The sequence below is a fragment of the Amphibalanus amphitrite genome, unplaced genomic scaffold (genome assembly GCF_019059575.1).
Source record: "Amphibalanus amphitrite isolate SeventyFive unplaced genomic scaffold, NRLGWU_Aamphi_draft 000038F_arrow, whole genome shotgun sequence".
Classification (NCBI taxonomy): Eukaryota; Metazoa; Arthropoda; class Thecostraca; order Balanomorpha; family Balanidae; genus Amphibalanus; species Amphibalanus amphitrite.
The window spans coordinates 1-21,197 of NW_024881534.1; the positions used below are offsets into that span (position 1 = coordinate 1).

At 50.9% G+C, this 21,197-nt stretch overlaps 1 protein-coding gene across 1 annotated transcript in view; it reads right to left on the reverse strand.

Annotated features, from left to right (window-relative positions):
- Nucleotides 1-98: 98 nt before the first annotated feature.
- LOC122373638 (titin-like) overlaps nt 99-21,197 on the reverse strand; it is a 54,333-nt gene continuing 33,234 nt past the window's right edge. Inside the window, 41 exon segments of the mRNA XM_043351917.1 lie at nt 99-249; nt 681-749; nt 1,048-1,074; nt 1,216-1,293; nt 1,573-1,640; nt 1,913-2,022; nt 2,025-2,102; nt 2,846-3,032; nt 3,271-3,431; nt 3,434-3,530; nt 3,802-3,944; nt 4,190-4,323; nt 4,530-4,683; nt 4,960-5,096; nt 5,360-5,484; nt 5,622-5,761; nt 6,695-6,831; nt 7,051-7,316; nt 7,536-7,647; nt 7,941-8,116; nt 8,294-8,409; nt 9,450-9,630; nt 9,884-10,078; nt 10,290-10,508; nt 10,713-11,186; nt 11,338-11,396; nt 11,590-11,766; nt 12,004-12,222; nt 12,570-12,713; nt 12,859-13,116; nt 13,413-13,556; nt 14,391-14,396; nt 15,091-15,342; nt 15,659-15,802; nt 16,104-16,355; nt 16,679-16,937; nt 17,111-17,247; nt 18,019-18,024; nt 18,586-18,722; nt 19,662-19,781; nt 20,297-20,435. Coding sequence (XP_043207852.1) covers nt 99-249; nt 681-749; nt 1,048-1,074; nt 1,216-1,293; nt 1,573-1,640; nt 1,913-2,022; nt 2,025-2,102; nt 2,846-3,032; nt 3,271-3,431; nt 3,434-3,530; nt 3,802-3,944; nt 4,190-4,323; nt 4,530-4,683; nt 4,960-5,096; nt 5,360-5,484; nt 5,622-5,761; nt 6,695-6,831; nt 7,051-7,316; nt 7,536-7,647; nt 7,941-8,116; nt 8,294-8,409; nt 9,450-9,630; nt 9,884-10,078; nt 10,290-10,508; nt 10,713-11,186; nt 11,338-11,396; nt 11,590-11,766; nt 12,004-12,222; nt 12,570-12,713; nt 12,859-13,116; nt 13,413-13,556; nt 14,391-14,396; nt 15,091-15,342; nt 15,659-15,802; nt 16,104-16,355; nt 16,679-16,937; nt 17,111-17,247; nt 18,019-18,024; nt 18,586-18,722; nt 19,662-19,781; nt 20,297-20,435 — 6,188 coding nt within the window.

Below are 21,197 nucleotides of genomic sequence, written 5' to 3' on the forward strand. Positions count from 1 at the left end.
AACTGAGTAAAAGAGAAAAACACACCCAGACAAGCAAAAAGCGACACATGCCTGCGTCGTGACCGAACTCCTCTAAACGTGCGCACGGCCCACCCACCTCAGCCTGGCAGCGCGGCTCCCGACGCGTTGATGGCCACACACTCGATCGGCCCGCAGTCGTCGGCAGTCGGCTCCAGCACAGTGAGCGTGTAGGTGTCCCGGTCGCTGGCCACCTTGTGGCGACCGTCAGGTTCCACGTGGTCCTCCGCTCTGAACAGACGGAGGGCAATGTGTGTCAAAAGGAAGGGTGGAAATTGCGAGAGCTGACAGAGATGCGATTCTAATCCTTACCGACATTTCAATCTCCTTTTGTTTACGTCTCATCGCTCATTTATATTATGTGTCTTTAGTTTTTTCAAGGTTTTCAGATTACTCTCATAAATGTATTTGTTCATCTACCTTTCATAATCGTTTCAACCTTCCACTAATCTGCCAATTTTCTCTATCACCTTCAGCCAGTAGACGTCGACCGGTTTCGTTCCGGCCAGCTTGGCCTCGAACGTGACAACCTTGGTGCCGGGCCAGAGCTGCCGTCGCGCGGGGTCTGGTGAAGTTGGGCGCCCTGGACACCGGCGGCAGTGGACGTTCCTCCACCACAGGTTTGCGGAGCGACGCCTGGCCGTGGCTTAGAGGCCACGCACGAGAAATGACCCGAGTCCTCGCTGTACACCTCCCGGATCTCGAGCGTCGAGTGCCGACCGTGGTGGTGACTGCGGGGACGACGAAGACAGCAAAGTGTGAGATACATCGTAGCATATTCATTTGTTCATTACTGCATAGATAATTGCTTGCATGTTCGCCTTTGCTCTTGTGACTAGTGCCAGATCACAGATGGCATATGAAGTTGGCGATACACAATCCATATTTCGACCAACTTACCTTGAAGTCGTGGCTGGGCGTGATCGGAAGTCCTCTCGGAACCACGTGATCTCGGGCGGTGGCACGCCCACAAAGTCCCGTCGAACCGGGCCCCGTTCGTCTCGAAAGCCCGGCTCGGCTGCATCTTACGGGTGAAGATCGTGCACGGCCTGGCGCCTGGAAGACACACGAGACGTAAGTGGTTTGCGTGATGCCTAAAATACAGTTTCATTATTACTGGAATGTGTTCGATTTCAGTAATGACGATCGTTGTTGCAGTCCGACTCTTACCAGGCGCCTTTTATGTGATTAGCTCACCTCCTTTCCGGTGCTGGCGGGTTCAGTGGCGCGAGGCTGTGCCATCGGGCTGCTCCCGGCTTCTGTCCTGCCTCAGCCCTGGACAAACAAACATGAAAGCGTGATCAGTACAGTGGTTATGCGAGAAACATACCATGCTATTTAAGGGTGGTATACTCTTCATGTTTGAGATGAACACATCTCGTCTCAGACCCTGTGGTTTAGACATTCTAAGTTTTGCTGTGCACCTATGTAAGCTGTTATTATTTGCAATGGTTATCATATGAGTTGTTGATTTGATTGATTGATATAAGATACATTAATCAAAATGAATTAAATTTCCACCGGTGATCGTGGAAGCCCATGTTGTCGACTCACAGTTTCTGGACGTAGATAGCCGCCATGCCCTTGGCCACAGAGCCGAGCGGGGTTCTTTCTTGCGGCAGCTGCAGAGTGAAATTGCCGTCAATCCCCGTTTAGACATGAACTCCATCCCCAGCCACAATCACATTCAACGATAATTAACGTGTAAAGCTCTCGTAAAGCTTTTATCTTGTACTTTCACATTCAAAGTCGGAGCTATTTTATGTTACTGAGATTGAACTGATATCGCAGCATCTACGCTTCATGATAGCCCTTCATAATATTCATTGCATTGCAACACACTGCTGAATGCATGGCTAGATATGTGCTGGCAGTTGGCACAAAACGCTCGTACCTGTTTGCCGACGTCTGAAGCGTCAGAGCCCCGCTTGGACCGCCTGGGCGCCTCGGGCTCCTCCACAACTTTGCTGTGTTCTCCCTGATAGAGAACAGATATGCCGGCCGCACTTTCTCTTCGAAGACCCGCTCGGTCTCCACCTCTTGGCGCTCGCTCTGGTATTGTCGCAGGTCATAGTCATACCAGGCTAAAAGGGAACTGCAAGTTATCGCGGGCAGCGGCAGGTGGCAGCACGGTGCTGATGTCACATGCGGGGCAACGCTCAAGGACAGGCACAAATGCTGGGTGTGGTCACATATAAAGACGAGGACAGTGACATTAGTCGGGTAACATGGCTAAAATCACGAGGCACTGTCTAAAAGCATCAAGTCGCACGTAGAACACTACTCTGCAATCAACTGACACCAAAAATTCGCTAACGGTTATGGCAATCCGTTGTCTTCTCGGCCCCAATGTGGTCACACATTGATTGCATTTCACGCAGGTAAGCATAACCAGCTGCAAAGTTTTATGAGGATGACACCTCGGTTACGGGTTAGGACGCACATTCTATCAGGCGACAGAGGCTCGAAGAAAGCAAATAAAACAAGCAAAGCCTAGGAAAAAATCACTTCAAACCGCCAAATAGGTTTATGCGCAAACGGAAACTCATGCACCTGAAACGGCTCCTTACCTGTTCACTTCCAAACGCTGCTGAGCAATAAGACGGCGGTGTTATTGGCTATAATAAGTCAGTGAGCGGCGGCGGCAGTTTTGCGGCCAGCGCTGTGACGGAAGTGTAGTGTGAGATGCCCAGCGGCGTTAGTCGTGCTGTTTATGTGCTGGTCTCTGCTTCCCCTTACTCCCGATATACAAACGGCCACCTGGGAGGCTCTGGTAACCCAGGTCGCCGTCGGATGGCGCGCGCGGCGTGCCGCCCGGCCCACTCACGTTTCGGCGAGTTCTTGAGGACGGCACGGTAGTCGTCCTGCCGAGCGTTGATGTTGATCTCGCAGGAGCAGTAGGCCTCGCCGGCAGAGTTGCGGGCGACGACCTCGATCTTGCCGTGGTCGTACTGACGAGTTTTGGGGATGTCCAGTCGCCACATACCGTCGTAGGTCAGCTTGTAGCGTGTGCCCTGTGGACGGTTATTACAAGTTACTACCTGGCTCGTATCGTGCTTCGATCGCTTTTGGTGTGATGGCGTAGCCGGCGGCTAGGCCGGCTACGCCCCTAGGCCGGCCGCCAATAGTTATATTCCATCTAAATGGATATTAAAACACAACCGAAAAGCCTACCTTCCGGAGCTCATTCGCCATCTCCTGATACTATTTTTACGCTGTATACCACCGAGCATACCAGCTTTCGGCACTCACGTTGACGATGGTGTGTCCGTTGATGAGCCACATGACGCGGGGTCGCGGATGGCCGGTGACTCGGCAGCAGAAGCGCGCCCAGTCGCCCTCGTTCACCGTCACCGGCTCCGGCTTGGTGACAAACACGGGCGCCTCGCGGGCGCGCTCCTCCTCCAGGGCGCGTCGGGCGCCCGGTTCCAGTGGGACTCCATCTCCTGGATCTTCTTGACAGATTCCATGCCCTTCGGCAGCTGGGACTCGTACACGATACCCGGCTTGCCCTGATGGAAGGAAGAGGCCGTCACGTAGGGGTGGTAATGGTTACATTTAAATTTTCGTAACTACAGAACGGAGACCTCTGAATGATGGTCTAAGCGTCCAACCCGTTGAGCGGAAGACGGAGAATGCTGAACGGTTTGATTCGATAAGTTGTCGTTTTCTTAGTGCTATCGCCAAATAAGATGCAGCCTATCCTTCCATGATAGGACCAATTTCCTTCCGTGACATTCCCAACCCTTGCGCTACCCCTTCGGTTCACTCTCCTCTACTGACCTTAGTCTTGATGATGGCCTTGGTCTCGTCCATGCCGTACAGGTTGGTGGCGCGGCACAGGTACTCCCCAGAGTCCTCCGGGTACACCCAGCCAAAGTTCATCGCCACGTAACCAAAGTCGTAGATCGGTGTGAAGCGGTTCTCTGCAACGTCACATACGTGGAAGTCAGCGGCTGATTGGGGTTTCATGGAGGTCGATGGTCATACATCTGATATGTAAGACCCCGTACTTCATTTGCCAGCAACGCAAATTGATGAATGAGTACTTGTTATGAAGATACCCCGAATGCCGTTTGCCCTCCTATTCAGACCATCGACAGAATACTCTATGAGATCAAGGTCGTGCTTCTTGCGGTTTTACCCATCTGGTTTTAACGCATCAACTCACTGTATGGCAGTGGTCTGCCGTTGAAGAACCACTCGACCTTCATGTTGGGGTCTCCAACGGGCGCCAGCTGGCACTCAAACTTGGTCTGTTCCATCTCCACCAAGTTCGGCTGGCTCTGGATCTGGGTGACGAACCTGTGTACGAGGCGAACACATGGTCAGACAGCTTTCAAACTTAGTAGGAACAGCAGCTCATCTTTATACCTGTCTTCTTCAGTAGCTCTTTTTAATGGACCGACATTGGATATAAGCGTAATCGAGTTTGTAACGTCGATATTTTAACAGGTGCCCCGATCTAGTTTAGTGCCATTCCCCGTTCAGTTGAAGGATGATCACTGTACCTCGGCGGCTGTTTGCGGTCGGCGTCGTAGATATCCTCCTCAGTGAGGTGGATCTCCGAGGTGTATTGCTTCAGGGTGGCCTCCATCTGCATCAGGTAGTCGGCGGGCTTCATGCCCTTCGGCACCTGGGTCAGCATGATCACCGACGAAATGGCTGCCGGAAAACGCAGTGATGTTAGTTGTGAACATGAAAAGTGCTATGATATAGCTGGCATGGTAACGAATGTGATGCTTAACAAAGAACGCCACGCTGAGCTTATTATTCAGGCATGATGGCACCAGAACGACCTTCTGTTTTTACAACTGATTTCGTTCTCTGTTTCAGGATTTCAATCATAACTACGGCGACAGTCTCCTGGAAAAGTCACCACGGGTGAGTAAACTGTCTTCAACATCTGCTGTGATACGATGTGTGTGGACGAAGACCTACCTCGGCAGGTCAGTGCACTCTTGCAGGTGGCCTGTCCGACCTTGTTGACGGCCCTGCAGGTGTACTCGCCGCCGTCCTCTGGGTATACTCCCAGAATCTGCAGCGACGCGTACCCGAAGTCGAACGTAGTCCGGAACCTGGCGGGCAGGAGAGGCACGTCAGCAGCGAGAAGGGCTGGAGGGGTCACCATGATCGGGAGTTAATGGATTAGGCGTTCAACTTTTGTCAAATCATTCGCCTCACGAGGGTTTTCGTTATCAGCTCAGATATTGCAAGTGCATAGCCCTTCAAAATTTACTACACTCCCACAACCCTCAACACTAAGGACATTGCTATGAGCACATGTTGGCTTGTCGCCAACCGCTGTATTGCTCGCCACGGAGACGTTGACTGTCCGTACCTGTGGCCCGTCTGGACCTGGACGCCGTTCCTGAACCACTCCACCCGCAGGTTGGGGTCGCTCTTGGGCTCCACCTTGCAGTCGAAGAAGGCCGTCTCACCCTCGCCAACGTCCACGTTGCCAATCTGGAACGGACGTGTCCGTGTGATTTGTTGGTCAAATAAGTTTTAACAGCAACATCTTACAATGACATCAAGCAAATCGTCGCAAGTCACATTAGTGTGGCCTGTCGATAGATTGCATTTCGATCCCAGTTCCTCACCTCCTTGACGAAGCGCGGCGGCTCTGCCTCCGCCTCCGGTGCCATCGGCTCGCCCATCTTGGGCCCCTCCTCGAGGGTTCGCAGACGGTCACCAGACATGCCCTTGGGCAGCTGAGACTCGAGCACCACGTCCCGCTTGGCTAGAAATTAGGTCACACATTTGGAAAGGTCAGAACAACGACAGTACGGTGCAAAAAGGAATAGATTATATGGTTTATTCTTAATTTATATTTGTCAGGTAGCTGAAACGATAAAGAGATGTCCGACACCGCAGCCCGATTTATTGCGTGCATTTGTAATTGGCTGGGCTTAAATCTGGTACGAAATAAAACATTTGTTTTTAGGTCATTTTATTTCGGTACCGATCCAAGCGAATTTAAGAGCTAAGTCGAAATGGTTCAAAGCCATATACCATCCAAGGTCCGCGGAAAACAAGCATTGGTTTCATGTTACCACGACTCCTGTCCACCACTTGACCTACAAAGTATCTGTGAGAGCCTCCTCGCTGGTAGCCGGGCGAGGTGATCCAGGTTGTAATGCTCCAGATATCGCTGGAATTCGTCTGTAACGCGCGGTGTGAGAGAAAATAAGGGACAGCACAACACTTCACCAAGCCGATTAGCTGAGCATGCACGGAGAGGTTAGATGAGAAAATAAAATTCACCGATAGAAATGCTAGGGCAAATACGGGACGAGACAACATGTGACAATTGGACCCTCGGTGTATGCGGGGTGGGTGGAAAACAGCACAACAAAGGTAGGTATAGCGTTAAAAACGACCCTATGGTTTATTTAGGGAAATAATATGCTGCCTTGCGACCAGAGGTATTGCCATGCAACCATGTATTTAACGGGTCCACGAACATGAAGCAAACTATCATAAGTATCTAGCTGGGGGAAAAATACAACTAAACCGCTGAAAGGGAAAATGCTGTTGTTGAATCAAAATAGTAACATTTTCCTCTCTAAGTTGCACGCAAGACGGCACACCATGTTAACTGGAGCGTTGCGTCAGTCCCCTGTGTCTGCGTGGGCCAGCTGCGTACTGTCGAGGCTGGTCGGGACGTCCTTACCTTTGCAGATGAGGGTGGCCTTGGTGGTGGCGGTGCCCCACTTGTTGGTGGCACGGCACACGTACTCTCCCGAGTCGCGCGGGAACGTCCAGTCCAGGTCCAGCACGATGAAGCCGAAGTCGTCAAGGAAGTGAACCCTGTGACGTCGTCAGCGATTCCGTGGTGAAGGGACATCATGACACATTCGTTTCCTAGGAGGGACTTATTGATCGAATCATGACCAAACGTATCCACCCTCTTGCGTTTCCTACGAGCACATCCCCTAGTTTCCTAAAGTTCCTTGACGTTTCCGAAAGCTATGAAGCAAACGACAGGTCTATGTTGTAATCTTACCGCATCATCCGCTCCCGACTGACCTGGATCCGACGTCGATGGGCCGTCCGTTGTGGAACCACTCAATGCGCATGCTGGGGTCGCCGACCGGCTCCACGCGGCAGTCAAAGTGCGCCGGCTGGCCCTCGAACAGAGACTCGAGGTTCTTGATCTCTGTGACGAAGCGCGGCGGCTGCGGCGCGGCGTCCTCCACCGGCACCTGCTCTGAGTGGTAGAGCGACTCCTCCAGCTTGCGGATACCTTCCATGCCGTGTGGCATCTGCGGCTCCAACACGACGCCCTGGCGGCCCTGCGGATAAAGGAGGGAGAACGCGGTGTGAAATGAGGTATGAGGCTAATCACAATTATATTCCAGCGGAGAGCGTCCTTCGATTTCGCATAGAGCCCGTGGCTCGTTGTATTTTTCTTGGTTTGTCCTTTTAAATGCAGATTTCGCTATTCTTAGGACGCTGGATATCTGCTGTAAGTGCGATCTTCTAACCCATTCGGTTCTCCCGTCGCTCCTTACCTTGACGGTGAGGGAGCAGGAGACTGACGCCTCGCCGTGCCTGTTGACGGCCTTGCAGGTGTACAGACCGGCGTCGCGCTGGTAGATGCCGCCGATCTCCAGAATGACGTAGCTGAAACGATGGTGCGGGATGTCACTCCTCAGATCCTCCTCGGGACATCACATTATTTCTTGACGTCTGTGGCACTTGAAGGTTGGATACTGGGTACGATGAGGGTGACATCGTAATAGCATTTACTTCGTAACAACTAACACTCTACAAGATATCGATGTCAATGCTATTTCTCGAATCGATGTTCATTTGATTCGTAGGCGTAATAGCTTAACGTAGCAAAAGGAGAGATTATCTCTACTTGTGCGTGAACACCCCGATTGGATCTAGGAATGCTCCCATCGAGCACCCACCCGAAGTCGTTGATGGTGCGGACGCGCGATCCTGCTGACAGGGGCCGTCCGTTGTGGAACCACTCGACCCTCATGGTAGGGTCTCCGACCGGGGTGAGGCGGCACTCAAAGTGCGCCAGCTGGTTCTCCACCAGACTGACGTCGGCCGGCTGCGTCAGGAACTGCGGTGGAGCGCCCTGCGACGAGTATAGAGCAAACGAGTTAGGTACCGGGAAGCTTGAGGAAGTAAACGATCATGAATTCGGCAGGCAACACTCCTCCCACTGTGGCGCTGCCATCAGACGTAACTTCAGCAATTGTGTCGTATAGTCGTTTCTACGTCTTGCTGACACTTGGGTATAGACCACTCTTACCTCCTCAGTTTCGCCCGGCATGACCGGCTTGATGCCCAGATTCTCCAGGTCAGCAATCTTCTGCATCGTTTCCATGCCCTTGGGCAGCTGGCTCTCAAGAATGATGTTCCTCTTGCCTGCAACACAATTACAAGCGAGTGATCTCAACTAGGTTGTACGTACCATTCAACAGCTTGCTATGGCTTCTTTTTTTCGTATGTTTTTAATTAGCATGTGCTTATGTGAGCTTTCAGCAGTGAATAGACATCAAGTACTGATCGAGACTGCAAAACCCGCCTGCTGAGTTCGACACAAGTTTTTAAACGTTCGCGGGCGCACCGAAATAATGAAAGATATTTGTAAGCGGGTCAACTGGTACTGTCGCTACCCGCCGGGATTATTAAACAGCTACTCGATAGTAAAATCGTTGTGTTACAAAATCGCTGTTCATTATGAGCGATGGTTCAAGTACCTTCTCAGGAATAGATGGACAGTGGCAATGAAGAAGCACGCGCTATTACACACTATAAAGCTATATCTACTTTTTAATGCAAAAATTGCATGTATCAACCTCAAAATCGTTCAACCTCAAAGCCTTTCCTTTTCAAAATGTAGCTTTTCTTCTGCCGTCAAACACAAGCTGTGGCGGCTCCAAACCCTCCCCAAACACGCTCTGAAAAACACTCAGCGCCTCAGCACAGGTCGAAGACGAAGTTTGTTTCTTCTCTGTGCGAGATAGATACAGCGAAGAATAATGCGTTGGGCTCATAAAGCCAAGGGCATAAACACGTGGCATTACCGTGATACCAAACCTGTTGGCTTGCTTGGCTTACCTGGACCTGGCGAAATGGAACAGTAAAAATATCAAATATTCGCATCACATGAATGCCGGTTCTCACCTTTTACCGAGCTCAGATCAGACAAATTACTTTGTTTCGAACTTGCATTGTTGCAGTGAACAGAGCTTAGATACCGTATGACCACACGCTACTTGACGTGCTTTGCGGACGGCTACCGATACTCATTGGTTTCAAATACATGATAATGACTATCGATGTACCCATGACATAAATTCGAGGCTAAGTTATCTATCCTGCCCCCAGCCTCCTTTTCTCTCGGCCATCTGTCCCCAGTCCCGTCCCCCTTCCGCCGTCGCGTCGCCCGCTGTCCCACTCACCGGAACACTTCATGACGGCGGTGCTGGTGGCCTCGCCGACCTCGTTGAACGCTCGGCACGTGAACTCGCCACTGTCCTCCGGGTACACCGGAGAGATCTCCAGGATCACGAAGCCGAAGTCGCAGAAGGTGCGGTACCGGCTGGACGCCTTCATCGGCTTGCCGTTGTGGTACCATTCCGTCTGATAAATCGGCACAGTGTGAGATGGTAAGGATTTTCGCTTGTCCTTGATCAACGGAGAATGGTTCGAGAAGATCTGCCCCTTTTTTAAGAACACAAATGTATTTGCTGCGCCCAGGCATGTCTTTGCAAGCGCATCGGGACGGATAAACGCCACTATTATGTCCTTATCAAGGTCAGGACTCAGCGTTGATATGGTACCGTTTCAAACGGCAAGAGGTCGTCAGTATTACCGAAGGTCGTGTTGGCCTCACCTTCAGTTTGGGGTCATCCACGGGGGTGAGTCGCGCCTCAAAGTGGGCGTTCTCTCCCTCGCGCAGGTCGTCGATGTTGTTGAAGGGCACCGTGAAGCGCGGCGCCACGCGCGTCGTCACGTCCTCCTTCTCCTCGCGCGTCAACCGCGTGGAGTCCTCCAGGGTCTGGATCTTCTCCAGGCCACCGCTCATTTCCTGGGGTGAAAAGTGAAGTAGCGTAAGTCAAATGCCCTATACTGATGCGTTTGGCTACGCAGACTTTCGGTATTTGATGAAGCGAATTGTTAGTCAGCTCATCATTTACTTTTATTTAACGGGTAAATCAGCGCTGATATGGCCTTAGGGGTGTTCGATATTCGGTCATGGAAGTTATCAATAAAACGCACACAATTTTTTCCGCAGTCACCTTGGGTATCTGTGGAGTCAAGATCAGGCTCTCCTTCGACACACACTTGAGCGTGGCCTTGGTGACGTCTGAGCCGGCCTTGTTGACGGCGCGGCACTCGTACTCCCCAGAGTCCTCCTCGTAGCAGTAGAGGATGTCCAGGATGACGATACCGAAGTCGTGGAACGTCCGGAAACGGTGGCCGCTCGGCAGCTTCTCGCCGTTGCGGTACCATTCCACCTGTTGAAGGTAGCGTCAAATGAGTTAATGGATTGCCATGCGATTGCTGTGAACATCTCGACATGATTGAACAACACTTTAAAAACCATACTTTAAAATTATTGGAGAGTGATTTGAGGAAAACCTCAGCAGCCAATTCGCACATTACGTAATCACAATTTTCGTTCATAAATTTCAATGCATTTTAGCCTTCCCCTTTCTTACCGTCAGGTCAGGATCGTGTACGGGCGTCAGGCGCGCCTCGAAGTGCGCCGAGTGGCCCTCCACCATGTTGGTGATCTCGGTGACGTGTTTGGTGAATTTGGGCGCCTGCGAGCCGGGCGCCGGGGGCTTTCCGTCCACCTCTGGCGTCATCTCCAGCTCGGAGATGTGTCTCAGCGCCTGCGGCTGCAGCGAGTCGAGGAATACGCCGCCCCGGCCCTGGCAGCGCAGCGTGGCGCGCGTGCTGTCCGAGCCGTGCTTGTTGGTGGCGCGGCACTCGTACTCGCCAGAGTCCTCCGTCTGGCCGTAGGCGATGTCGAGAAGGACGTAGCCGAAGTCGGAGACGGCCTTGATGCGCGAGGAGTGGCGCAGAGGCGCGCCGTTGTGGAACCATTCCACCTTCATGTCGGGGTCTCCGACGGGCTCCAGCTGACACTCGAAGTGCGCCGAGTCGCCGTCCTGCAGGTTCTCCACGCTCTGAGGAAGAGGCAAATGTGATTTTATAGATCGAATAGAACTGTTTGTGGACACCTAAATGTCACAAGAATGCGTTAGCAGTAATGTTACGAACAATGTGTTTTTTTCAAGATGTCCGTTCACTCACAGCTACCTTATCACGGCTTATTACCTGTATCTGTGTAACGAAGCGTGGCTTTTCTCCAGTCTCCTTGAAGATTTCGGATGAGCCTGCGAAGACATCGTGCGTCAATAGAAACCTTTTCGTTCACGGAATTACAATGCACCAGCATGATTGATTTCTGAAGCTGCATCGATCCGTATCGTAATTCGTAGCATCCGTCCGCTCAACATTTTTACATGCGACAGTTCGTTCATTGTCCCACAAGCCGTCCTAGTCGAAGTGCCTCCAGCTGTAACTTACTCTTGACCCGGAGTGTGCCGGTGGTCTGCGCCGAGCCCTTCTGGTTGGTGGCCTTGCAGACGATGAGTCCGGCGTCCTCCGACAGGGTGTCGGCGATCTCCAGCTGTACCAGGCCGAAGTCGTAGTGGGTCGTGAAACGGGAGCCGCTCTTCATCGGCTCGCCGTTCAGGAACCATTCTGAAGCGAGACGCAAAAGTTCCGTATTTTCAATTGTCTCGTATTTCCAATTGTCGTATTAAGTCTCCTGGGCCTCTTCACTTTCTAACGTTGCTAAGCTGAAAGTTTCCGCCAAACACTGGATGTAAAATTAAAACTTTAGGAGACTCGTAAAACAAACAAAAAACTTGGGTTTTATCCCGATTAACTACATCAAATATAATAATGCGGCGAAGCAGATGTTTTTTTCTCGCTTACCGATCTTCATGTTGGGGTCCTTGGCCGGCTCGACGCGGCACTCGAAGCAGGCGCGCTCGTTCTCGTTGCACTGCACGTCGTTGAGATGTGACACGAAGACGGGCAGCTCGAAGGTGACATCGGGCGAGGTCGCTTCGGCCGGGCCACGTCCCAGCTCCAGCTGAGCGATGGCCGGCAGCGCCTCGGGTCTCTGAGACTGACCCAGCAGCCAGTGCTTGTCTGTCGGTCAGAGGTCAGGGTCAGAGGTGGTGTGTTTTGTGGTGGGTGTAGGGTGGAGTACCCTCGGGCCTCTGAGACTGACCCAGCAGCCAGTGTTTGTCTGCAAACCATCAGAAATTTTAGAGTGACAATGTTTGGAGTTCAGTCATGGAATAGTGGAGAAGGATGAAGGAACTGGAACTTCTGCCCAAAGCTTATTCTCCGAAATAATAGGAACGCTAGCAACGCATAGGTATTTAATGCTAGAAGCAGCTCTGATAGGTTTGTGATCGGCAAACGGCTGCAAACGGCTGCATCCGGATTTGCGCTTTAAGCCTCTTTTCCAAGCATCTAGCGATGTGGCTTACCTTCGACCTTGAGTGTGCATGTGGAGACGGCGTCTCCCATCTGGTTGACGGCTCGGCACGTGTAGATGCCCGAGTCGTCGCCTCGCAGGCTCATGATGTCCAGCGTCACTAGGCCAAAGTCGAACGTGCTCCTCAGACGCGCGCCTGTGCATCAGAGGAAGACGCGTCAGCTGCGCTAAACCAACGGCATTACAGGGAAGGAAGAATGGACCGCTAGAATCGAACCTTGTGAACTGCCGTAGAATTTATGACAATTACGGTAAATGGAGAAATGTGTTGCCGCACTGACCGGTCATGAGCGGCACGCCGTTCTTGCTCCACTCGACGCGCAGGTTGGGGTCGGTCTTGGGCTCGACGGTGGCCTCCAGGTGGACGCTCTGCTGCTCAGTGAGCCGGTCGTGGCTCTGCAGGTGTGTGGTGAACACGGGCGCCTGCTGCGGTCGCTCCTCCACGTACATCTCGGGCACGCGGTTCATCTCGGCCTCCTTCAGCTGGATCTTGTCCCAGGCCGTGGCGTGGATGGCGTCACCCAGCACGCTGCTGCGGTCTGCGTGGGGAGGGAATGAGAAGGTTAGAGAAACGTCCGTCATCCAAAGGCAGGTGAAAATTAAGAGGCTACCTGGAACTCATTGGCAATTGCTAAATTATATTGTCTTTGTATGCTGCTGACTTCCAATAGCGATTTTCTTAGAATTGCGATTAAAATTCTACCGTGGCTACCACAAATAGGACGCCAACTTTTTCACAAGAGCCAAACCATTGCTCCTCGGCTTGCACGTAAGGACGCAAAGTTCCAAGGTACCCCCACTGGTGACGGATCACCAGCCGACATGAACCACTTACCGTGCACGTGCAGTGAGGTGGTGGTGACGGCGTCGCCGGCCTTGTTGATGGCCTTGCACATGTACATGCCGGCGTCCTCGGGGATCACAGACATGATGTCCAGCGTGATGAAGCCAAAGTCGTGCGTCTCCTTGATGCGAGAGCCTATGAAGAACACGTGGTGGTGTTACATGAGGATCGTTTGAAGTTGTCCCTTGTATTTTTGTGCGTTAGTATATGAACTATGAAGTGCAATGATTCGTATGTAACTTGGCTTTGGTTACTAAGTGTTGAAACTTGAGGGAAAATTCTTAATGGGCTTTCAATGCTACTGGCTAAGATCATGCGTGAAAGGTAGCCTTCATGTGAGCTGCAACCTTGTGGGGAGGGTCAATGACGGAAACGGGAGCGAGACATCTTATCAAGGGAAAACTTATTAAAAATGTTCCGCCTTACATGTCCAACTGTTAAATGTTCGGATGTGTGTGGAAGATCCAAGCTCGAGGAAAGGGACACATGCATCTTTACGAGCTATTTTCATGCGTCAAACTAATGCTCAGCTAACTGCACGAGTTGGATTGCATAGCACAAATCGGGTGTGTCGAAAAATGGATTTATTTTGTTCGTATCAATCGAAATACGATCATTTTTACAATCCGTTGAATATAGATTGTCAAGCCTAGCAGACTGTGCTTAAAAATGCATCAAATGTAGATTTGTCACGCAAGTGTGCCTGAAAGAATACATCACACCCATGAAGTGCCCGTTGAACTTCATGTTTCTTGGTAGCATGCTGTTACTTATATGCTATGCTCTAGAACTACTCGTTTCGTAGTTCACAATTGTGCATGGAGATACATGTGAACAATCGCTTGTTTAACAGATATAAACACTCAAAGAAGATAATATAGTAGGTATATAGATGGATGAGAAGAAGATACAGTTTCAAACAGAAGAGTGTCACTGAAATAAACCAAACCTGACAGCTCTGGAATTTACCTCCATCTGGCAAAATAAGGGTAGACACTATTAGTATTTTGTCGATGGTCTGTGGTAATCCGTCCTTCACAGCCACAACACATCTACAGAACAAAAAGTGAAAATTATAATGCACGGACAACGACTCAACAAAACATTATGAATGGCCAGTGAGACTGCTACGAAAACAATGGGATTGTGATGGACAACCGACGAAAATATAAGGTGTGAAGGGACATCAACCTAGTGGCACTTGTTACGAGTTAGTGGGAATGTTCCTTGATAATTTCGTGATGTTGACATATAACTTGGACTCAGGTTATATTCACAACGTGTTATATTCGTACGCTATATGGTCGACCATAGGCTGGTAAGTTCTTAATATTTACATGTCATTTATTACGACTACTACTGTTATTAAAGCACCTGAACGTGATCTCGGCTCGTGCGTCATCGCTGGCAGAATGTCATATGGCTGATGCATAGACCTCCGTGTACGTACAAAGGTCTATTTCCGATGCAATAAGGTGTAAAGTGACAAGTCAGGCGAAGTAGAAAATAAAAAATCAAGCATTTTCCTAAGTGATTATTGACCAATGCTACGAGAGTCGGAATACAATGACGTAGCGTAGGTACTCGTACACATGCATGAATTCCATTGTCATGACTAAAAATCGAAGTTTTCCACCCACGGTCTTACATGCACCTGCCCAGATCTCACCGAGTTTGAGCTCGACGCCGTTGCAGTACCACTCGAAGCGCAGGCTGGGGTCACCGACGGGCACGCAGCGAGCCTGGAAGTGCGCGTGCTGACCCTCGATGAGCTCGGTGGGCCCGGTGAGCGGCATGGTGAACACGGGCTTCTCGAACTCCTGTTCGGTCTCTGCCGGCTCCCCGGGCGCCTTCTGCTCCAGCGCGGCCAGCTTGGCCATCGAGCCCGGGTGCTGCGTGTCCAGCACGATGTTGGCCTCGGCTGGGGATGTGCACCGATCATGTCAGAGGTCTTGCGCTAGTTATATTGCGCTATTTAGCGATTCTTATCTGCGCAAAGTATATCATATTCCTTTTTTGTGTTTTAGGGTATGTATCTTCAATTTGCGTCCTGCAACGATATACAACTTGAAAATCGCGATGAACTAACCACGATTCAACACGATTTATTAATCCTTTGATGAAACGTCACTTATAGAAAACGTAACTTTCATCCTCCTCCCTGACACGTGACAACCATAGATAACATGCTCTACAGGCAGACCACTGTGACGTGACGTCTTCTCCCGCGAACTCACACTTGATGCGGATGGAGGCGGTGGTGACGGCCTCTCCGAGCTCGTTGGTGGCGCGACACGAGTAGACGCCCTCGTCCTCGGGTCGCAGACCGGCAATGTCCAGCGCCACGTAGCCAAAGTCGTGCGTTGGCTTGAACCGGGAACCTGAGGGAAGGAGAGGGCGATAGGAGGTTGTGGTTATTAGAGAACGAGGGGTTAATTCATTTCCATACCAAGACATACCATTCCTCCAATTCTGGCCCAAGGCAACGCGCCAGCGCTGCCGGCATCTAGTATATTATTGGACGCTATAGCAATAAAGGTTTATTCCAGATGAATTGTTACACCATAATTATTTGCCTGTTAATGTCATCGACACTTATTAGGGTGTCATGTAAAAACGGAACTCATTCAAAAAGAACTGTCCCTGATCACCTCACGATGCTTCGTCTCCGCTTTCACTCACCGAACTGAAGCGGCTGCTCGTTCCTGAACCAGTCGACTTTGAGTTTGGGGTCGCCCACGGGGATGAGGCGCGCCTCCAGGTGCACCGCCTGTCCCTCGTCCAGGCGGTTGTCGCTCTGCAGGGGCTGGGTGAACATGGGCTTCTGGTAGGTGGCCGCCTCCTCCTGGCGCACCTCCGGGGAACGCTGCTCCAGCTGGCGGATCGCCTCCAGACCCTCCGGGTGCTGCGTCGACGAGATGATCTTCTCCTTGTCTGCGGGAATGGACATGGCGATGAAGCCGCTGGTTATGACGTTCCACGTGATTAGTAGGTGAGTTAGGGTGAATGTCGCGTCTATCTCAGGAGTTTCAGAGTTCATTAGTAACCTATCCTTGATCGATGTACATTGTACAGCGCTCAGTTTAGGATCCAGAGTATTTTAATAAAATGTATAATGATCAATGGCGAGCTGTGTGAAAGTTGATGAAGGTGGTTGTGAAGATGATAATGTACAAAGACCAGTGAGAAGATCGGCGTAGATCGATGCACTGGTCCATGAGGATCGGTGTTGCAGTCGGTTTTCCGCGTATACGTACCGAGAACCTGTATGGTGAGGCTGGATGTGGCCTCGCCGACCTTGTTGACGGCGCGGCAGGTGTACTCGCCGCCATCCTCCTCCACCAGGCCGCCGATGTCCAGCGACACGTAGCCGAAGTCGAACGTCGTGTGGAACCGCGACGCCGACTGCAGCGGCTTCCCGTTGTGGAAGAACTCGACGCGCAGGTCCGAGTCGTGCAGCGGCTCGATGCGACCCTCCATGTGCGCTGAGCCACCCTCCGCCAGCTGGATCTGACCCTGTGAGACGCAGAGGGGCGTGAACTTTTGACCAATTACCTTCAGATGTCGATGTAATCATACCATGACCAATGGCTTGTGGGATTGTCTGTTTCCGCAACCAACTTGTTCCTGTCTTCAAAGCAACCCATTTGCGTCAAGCGCTCTCTCAACATATCGTGTGAGAAACTTACCCGGAGCTCCTGGACGAAGCGCGGCGCCTCCTTGGGCTCTTCCGCCTCCTCCGGGCGCTGAGTCTCGCGAGACTCGAGGTCGCGGATCTTCTGCCAGCCCTCCGGGTGCTGTGTATCCAGATAGATTGAGCGGCGTGCTGCGGGGCATGTCAGTTGGTCAGTACGTGAAATTCACACCTTCATGCAAGTCGTTAAAATCGGGAGGATGAAATTTGGAGTCAACGGCTATGTTTGGACGCGAATTATCTTGACAGAGAGCTTCTTATTTGTTCCTTTGTGCTCCTTTTTTGTTAGTGGTGGATGTTTGCGCAAAGTTCGCCACTCGAAGCCCGGAAAGCGAGAATGACAAAAGTCAGCTACTCGCTGCCTGGCGGCGCGGTTGGGCAGTCAGTTCCCGCTCTCGTCACTAGATGACACTAGTGGTAGGCGCCTGATCGCATACTGCACCGCAAGGCACAGTTGAGCGCTGGCGAATTCAACAGCTCGCGGCGGTTAAACAAATAAGTGCGCTGACCGTCACTGGGGCATTGCACTTACTTTTGACAAATGAAAAGCACGGCACAACATTCAGCATAGAAATAGTCGAAGAAGTTTTTTTTTAACGGAAGGATGCCTGAGGTGAAAGAAAGCATCATTAACAGTTCAAATCGAAGTTGAATAGACGGCAGAAAATATCGAAAACAGTTGGAACAAAAAGGAAGAGGGAAACAGTTGTCACGAAGTTAAAGAGACGTCGAAAAGTCACTTAGAAGCACGATTTTCTGAGCAATTTTTCAGCTCTAAAGCTGCACGAATCAATGCTGACAGAACAGATGCAAGTTGATATTGTGGAGAAAGAAGAAATCTACACGATGCGGAACTCCAAGTGAACAAAGCACATAAACCAAACCTGCTGTGTTGTCTCGTACCTCGATCTGACGAAAAGGACAGATAATTAATGATTTTTTTATCTTCCTCAGTCTGTCTTTGCCAAACCAATCGAAGAAGCAGAACAACGCTTAGACGTACAACGCATTAACGGACATTAACGCACAGTTGTTACCAACAATTAGTCACCAAGCTTCCAGGACATACCATACCAGACAAGGAACCACAGTTGTCTGCATTGTAAATTGTCAACATAAACACTGGACGATTGTTTGTCATGGTTTTCTTGTTATGTAATGAATGCGCACTGCGCATGTTAGGTTTTATGTGAATCATATTATACTTGTGAATTTATACATGTTGGTGTGTGTTCCTAAGTGTTAAGTAAATATGTACAACGTTGAGCTGAAGGTAGGACCATGCGATAAAACAGCTTGATAAATTTAAGTTTTACTTCGACATCTCTTCATGCATAGCGTTGAATGACCATGACATAACGGTTTGCTTTTTGTATTAATTTTCTAGCTGACAGCACATCTTATTCCTCACGCCACCGCACCAGCACCTTCTCCCGCCCCTGAGCACGGATTCTAGTCCCCCAAACTCACCGTTGACCCGAATCGTGCATGTGTTGACGGCCTCTCCAAGCTCGTTGGTGGCCTTGCACATGTAGGTGCCCGAATCCTCCGGGTAGGAATACAGAATGTCTAGCGCCACGTAGCCGAAGTCGTGAGTTGTCCGGAACCTGAAGGCAAGGCAATTGGTGCATTATCGGCCGCGAAGATACGAAAAAAAAACCACAATGGCTCTTTCAGCAGAATTCGTAGTCCATTTGGCATTTTGAGCTAAACATGGCCATGGGTGGACCTCTGTGTCGGGTAATATGATTAGGTTTAGAAAGCTTTTCATAAAAAACATCGGTACATATTTTGTTCGCTGGTCAGTGGTCTATATTGAAGAACTGATTTTGCAGGGCGTAGTAATGAATCAAGGAAGACGGTTTCCCTTTCCGACGGCACGCCGTTTGTTTAATCTGATTTTGTCGGTCGTTTCCAGATAATCAATCACCGGGAATAGCAACAGACCTGGGACGGGAGTATCATTTTACACACCAACACTGTGCCAAATCGGTTGGCTGCCGTCGTGGCAGCCTGGCTCGAATCCCGGCAAAATCAACACATCGCTTATCGCCCTCTGGCGCAGCTGGGGCAGCTGACGATGCAGCAGATTGCGTCACCTCTGACACCCCCTCCCCTCCCGTGACGCCGTCACAGGTGTGCTGCAGGTACTCCGTGACGTTACGACCGAGGATAAGGCGCTGTCAGGAAAGATAAACACGTGATTCTCCAAATCACGTGTCATCCCAGCCGGTTACGAGGTAATAAATGAGGGATGTAGGTGGAGCGGGTCATATGACTTCCGTACAGCTGTGGAGAGCACGTGCGGCCCCTTTTTCAGATTGCCCCCATCTCCTTTTGTCCCCTCACCTTTATTGTTCTTTCAGCCACGAATTGTTTCCTATCTGCAGCATGATTTTATTTTAGCGTAATATTTAGTTTAGCCCAAATAATTCACAATGATTGATGTCACCAGCATTGTATGCGAATGCTCTAACGTATCGACCACCGGTCCCCTGTTGCTCCCGTCTCCTCTCTCCCTCCGCCTCCCCTATTTCCGTTCGTACCTGTGTCCTGTCCGGATTTCCTTTCCATTGACGAACCACTCTACCCGCAGTTTGGGGTCGTTGATGGGCTCCAGGCGGCACTCGAGGTGAGCGTGCTGACCTTCCTGCAGGTTCTCCAGGCTGGGGAGGGGTGACCGGTCAGAACACCCAGCGCCAAACGGAAACCGGCACTGTGTTTAACGGCGCGGCAGGGATGTTGATAAACAGAGGTACACTTGGGTGTCGGGCTGATGCGTTTGTTTGTGGTAAGAATAGGAGGGGGTCCATGGCTGGCAGTTTGAAGTTCTAATGCGCTGAAAGAGTCTGAGATGCGTGGAGACTGGAGAATGAAGATGGTGTGAGATGCGACATCTCAACTTCGTATTATTATGTTATGACGTGAAAGGGACTGACAAGGCCAAGGATAAAAGCAGCATGCGTTTTGTCATGATATTACACGATAATGCCTATTTCTGCCGATTTTCAGTAACTAAATCAACGTTTGCTCAGAAATTAATAACTGAACTTCACTCAGTTACTTCACTTTAGTTGTTTTAGGACTGTAAATTGATAATACAAATGTTGTGCATGAATACGTGATTCCCCACCCGGTATCGGTGCTCGTTCCCGTCAACTGTTTGTTGTCGGTTGCTTACTTGTTGAGTGGAGTGGTAAAGACTGGCTTCTGCATCTCCGGGGCGGCCTCCTCGGGGCGGATCGCCTCCGTCGCCTCCAGACTGCGGATCTTCTCCAGTCGCGCGGCATCGAGCGTGTCCAGACATAGACCCTGCTTCCCTGTAACGGTGGAGAGGTCGGGTTAACGGCCTGAAATGGAGCGAGCATAGCGGAACAGCGAACGGACACCCCTTCGCAAACCTGACAGTTGAGGAATAGAAACATCCAAACCATGATTAATCATTTAACAAAACGAATGTGCAATAATAGGTGTTAGCCAAACATGTGTGGCGCTATTTTGATGTCAAGGTGAATGATGGTCAACTCTCTCAACTCTTTGACAACCGAAGACGTGCTGTATTGGTTCCAAAACATGCCACTCTTCTGTGTTCACCACATTAATCATCAGGTTATTAGTTTTGGACCGCGAGTTCCATGTTGAGTCGGCAGCAAACTTCTCAACGAGGGCAGATGAACCATGGTACGATCAGCACCAGGAATTCTTTGAGAGCGGTGATCGAACGTCGGCTAGGAATCCCGGGTTGATGTGTGCGCTCTATATTTGTCCTTGACATTGGACCGGTCTGTCAGATCAGGCCGGCAGGGGTAGGGATGGGGACGAGATCGCTATGCTGGCAGTTCGGAGTGGCCATTCGATGTGCCAAGCTCGAGAGGGTGCTGTCGGCACCTCGAGTGCCATCGACGTCACGGCTCAGGAATAGAAGGGCCAGTCATCGCGCCGAGGAAAACAGAGGCACAATTTGGTCATGCTCGGGTCCACCTGCCTCGCCGCCAGGTTTTCAGCGCCTCTGACGCCTGAGTCAGGCACATTTTAGTGGCCACGTCAGATGAATTGAACCCTGTCAGGGGTCGCCAGCCTCC